The following is a 3637-nucleotide window of genomic DNA, read 5'->3' as shown; positions in this document are numbered from 1 at the left end:
AAATTAATTATGCTTTGGATTCACAAGACTTCTTGAAAAATGCGACCTGTAGTAGCTTTTCCTTGCAGTTTTGGAATAAAATATATGAATCTAAGCGAGCATCTAAGTCCGGATTGGTTTCATTGTTCGGTGGAGAGCTAAGGCCAAACTCTTGCATCGGTTAGTGTAAAAGGCCAATAAAAAACACAAAAAATTTATTGTGACGGGAATCAATGCATTAATCATAAGGCTTCATCAAGACCAAGAATGAGAACATGCTTCACTTGATGATCCACAAGCCTTTATTTCCACTTCTATCTTTCCAAAAAGAGTATATTAAAAACTTCACGAGTATACATGGGACATGAAACACCCAGGGTGGTAATGCTAGAGAATATGTAGGACATCACCTCAACTTAAACGTAAGCATGTCTGCATAATTTTATGGTTATGACAGTCACATGGTCCGGGCCTAATACTTCATGACAATGCAGAAAAGTTGGTGAAAGTTTCGCTTTTCTTTCTTCACTTTGCCTTTGCCTAAAAACATATTGGTAGCTTCCTTGAAATGGGTCCAGCCGACCTCTTGTAATCTTCTTAAGTTGTCCTCGGAATCTGATTATCAAAACATTAACCAGGTAATACATAAAAAATGTGCGCTTGTTTTCTTTTTAACAATGAAGGAAAACCCTCACCGAGTCCGCAAGGTAAAACTCTAGGTCAAGGACACGATCACTTAGCCTCAAGTGCCCCAACCGTGATAAAGCAATTGCAGCCCCATACTCAGAGAGATTTGATCCTGGGCCTTCACTAGTCTCCACCAAGGCATCTAGTCCTAGCAAGTCATTGGTCAAGTATACCCCACTCGTATAGCACAGCCTACCTGATCCCAAAATCCTAAGCAAACCGGCCAAAGGGACTGGTATGTACCTGCTCAAGTTTCATCAACAAAGTTGTGTCAACAGTTGTTGAGCTTCCCGTTTGTAATGTACCATACCTACAAGTAATTATGGTTGTTAATTAAATTAAAGAGTTCCATGGAACTTGGCCACGTCTAGTTTCTCGGAAACTAGATGGAGTCAGATGACTGATTTTTGAATGAATGGTTTCCTCAAATCACGTGCACACGTGGGTGCGTCTTATGAAGGCTTGACTCGACCATGAGAGACCACACCCACACCAACATGTGAATTGCACGCACCCACGTACCCATGCATATGACCAACAAGATTAATTCATATATGCAAGTGCACTAAAAGAGACATTATTTCATGGCAGGCCCAGGTCATGTAATTGACTGAAACCTGAGTCATTTATCTGGACAGTAACTAAAGAAAGACATATATAGAAATGAAGGTGAAGTATACAAAAGAGAAAAGGGGGACAACAAAATGACTTAATTTTTGCTGCTACAAGAAAACCAACGAGCACTTACCAGAAAATAACTCTCACCAGGTTGCAGTCCTTGCATTGAGACTCCATAGCTATCAACTCGAATAGGATCTCCAGATGAATGCACCAGGATGACATCTTCACCGAACAATGTCCTTATGTCGAAGGGCCCCATCGGAACTTCAGAAACAACCCCGTTGATGAACACTGTTATTAACTCTGCAATGTCACGCACTATACGCAAGTCATAAATTTGCTGATTAAGAGGGCCATATCAAAAGCAAAAATTACACTTCACATAGATGATCAGCCTACTTATGCCTATGTCAATTTCCTTTTTTTTTTTGTATCTTTACTGAAGAAAATCTACTATGAGTGAGACAAAATGAAACAAAAATTTCAAACTGCCATTTTTTTATTACTAAATTACCATAGGAGCAACACCCATTTCATTAAGGGTGTGTTTGATTACTCGGATTTCAAACTCAAATTTTAGGTCCAGGAATTGGAGATACATCTTTTTTCTGGACTAGAACACCCCTTCTCTTCCCTGCATAAATTGGGATACAGTGTTTTTTTACCTCCATTCTTCAAGGGTTCATACGCCGGATTTCATACAGATCTAAGTCATTCAAAACTCATACTTAAGTGTATCTATACGACAGCAGATAAAATGATTGGCAAAATTGCAGCACATGGCCCACAAGGGCTCTGCTCATCTGGTAGGGGCGACTTGTGAATGTCACAAAGTTGACGGGACATCACAAGTTCGAAAACCATGGGTGGCGTCTCTTGCTGCAAGGTTGGAGCTGGGTGTAATCCAAGGTAGACAAGGGGACCTTAAGGGTTTTACCAACCGGAGGCCAGCCAATGTGAAGTTTATGATGAGGGTTTTTCCCTTGGATTATCCAAAAAAAAAAATGCAGCACATGACATAGGCCGTGCTGTTAAAATTTTGATTGAATCCGTAGGTGGACGTAAGTGGGTGCAGTTTGGGAAGTTTCGCTTAACATCCCAACCGGCTCAATTAACCAAGGGACACCATGCATGCATGCATGAAGGGCCATATAAAAACTAACCACTTTGGTATTGTGTATTTGATGACGTAGAAGGCGCCAGAATTGAAGAAACAAGGTGTGAGTGGTCAATGTGATGCAAGCCCAACCGTTGATGAGACACTGAGTATGTGTCTACTCCATTGACGGAAACCCCACCATGAACAGAGGGTGCACCAAGAGCAGCGGAGGCATGACTGGCAGAAGCTGAAGCTGGAGGACAAGCAGAGATGGGAGGAGGAGGAGGAGCAAGAGAAGAAGAGCAGAAGGATGTGTGGGGATACTGAATTGCAACATGATCAATCAGGAAGGAGCTTCTGCTATCTCTGCTCATGGCAGCCTGGATTCCAGATTGCATCTGTCGCATGCGGCGGCGGGAGCGGGAGCGGCGGTTCTGGAACCAGTAGAACACATTGGCATCACCAACTGCGCCAAACCTCTCAAGAAGCTTCCTGATCCTGACTGTCTCATCCTTTGGAGGGTTTACCATCCCACTGTTGAAGATGGATTCCAGAATAAGGATCTGCTCTGGCTTTGGACTCCATCTGGACCTAACCGGCCCCGCTGTTCTTTCTGCAACTTGGTTGACAACATGCCCATGTCCATGAACTGCTCCTGCTTCTGGTACTGACCCACCATTGTTTGCAACTTGATGATCATTATTCATGGCTGAAACAACTCAAAAAAGGGGAAAAAAAAATAATGCACACCAAAGCAAGAGCACCCTCAAAGACAATGTGTAAGTACCGAGACATACAAGCACCAGTCCAGAGTAGCAAACACCAAGGCCAATATAAAAAGGTCATCAGGGGTCTCTATCTTTTCTTCATTTGTAAATATTTTACCAAAATACCCTGATGCCTTTTTAAAGTTTGAACACCAAAAAGCAACGCTGAAGTCATCGACTGATCAAATTCAGACAAAATCAATTGAGTTTGGTCGGAATCCATGTTATTGGACCGATAAAAGGCTATCATGCATGTCTCGAAGCAACGGCATGTTATATTAGGAATACTTGGCAGAGGCTTTCTTACTGTCGTTTTGCTAAGGAAAATCCCACTGTCTAGCACAAGTGTGTTTACGCATGAGATTCTTTCTTTTCCTTTGAACTCTTGCCACAGAATAACAACAAACAGACGGGTCTGTTGTTGGCCTAAAATACAATTAATGTGGACGGCAAAGCTCACATTTTGATTATATCCAAACTCTAT

At 42.1% G+C, this 3637-nt stretch overlaps 1 protein-coding gene across 1 annotated transcript; it reads right to left on the bottom strand.

Annotated features, from left to right (window-relative positions):
- Positions 1-650: 650 nt before the first annotated feature.
- LOC149819563 (WUSCHEL-related homeobox 11-like) lies at positions 651-3093 on the bottom strand. Its single transcript, XM_089983430.1, has 4 exons — positions 2451-3093; positions 1415-1590; positions 972-976; positions 651-909 (listed from the first exon to the last, which is right to left on the bottom strand). The coding sequence occupies exons 1-4, from the start codon at positions 3091-3093 to the stop codon at positions 651-653; spliced, it is 1083 nt and encodes a 360-aa protein (XP_089839556.1).
- Positions 3094-3637: the final 544 nt, after the last annotated feature.

The sequence above is a fragment of the Nuphar pumila genome, chromosome 12, assembly GCF_984573655.1.
Source record: "Nuphar pumila chromosome 12, dmNupPumi1.hap1.1, whole genome shotgun sequence".
NCBI lineage: Eukaryota > Viridiplantae > Streptophyta > Magnoliopsida > Nymphaeales > Nymphaeaceae > Nuphar > Nuphar pumila.
Note: the sequence above shows the minus strand (reverse complement) of the source record. Positions and strands in the feature narration are given on the sequence as shown.

What these genes read in the sequence shown, in the direction of transcription:
- LOC149819563 (XM_089983430.1), bottom strand. Translation starts at nt 3,093, where the DNA reads ATGAATAATGATCATCAAGTTGCAAACAATGGTGGGTCAGTACCAGAA. An exon ending in AAATACACAATACCAAAGTG is followed by an intron (nt 1,591 to 2,450) that starts GTTAGTTTTTAT and finishes GTGACATTGCAG; the next exon opens with AGTTAATAACAGTGTTCATC.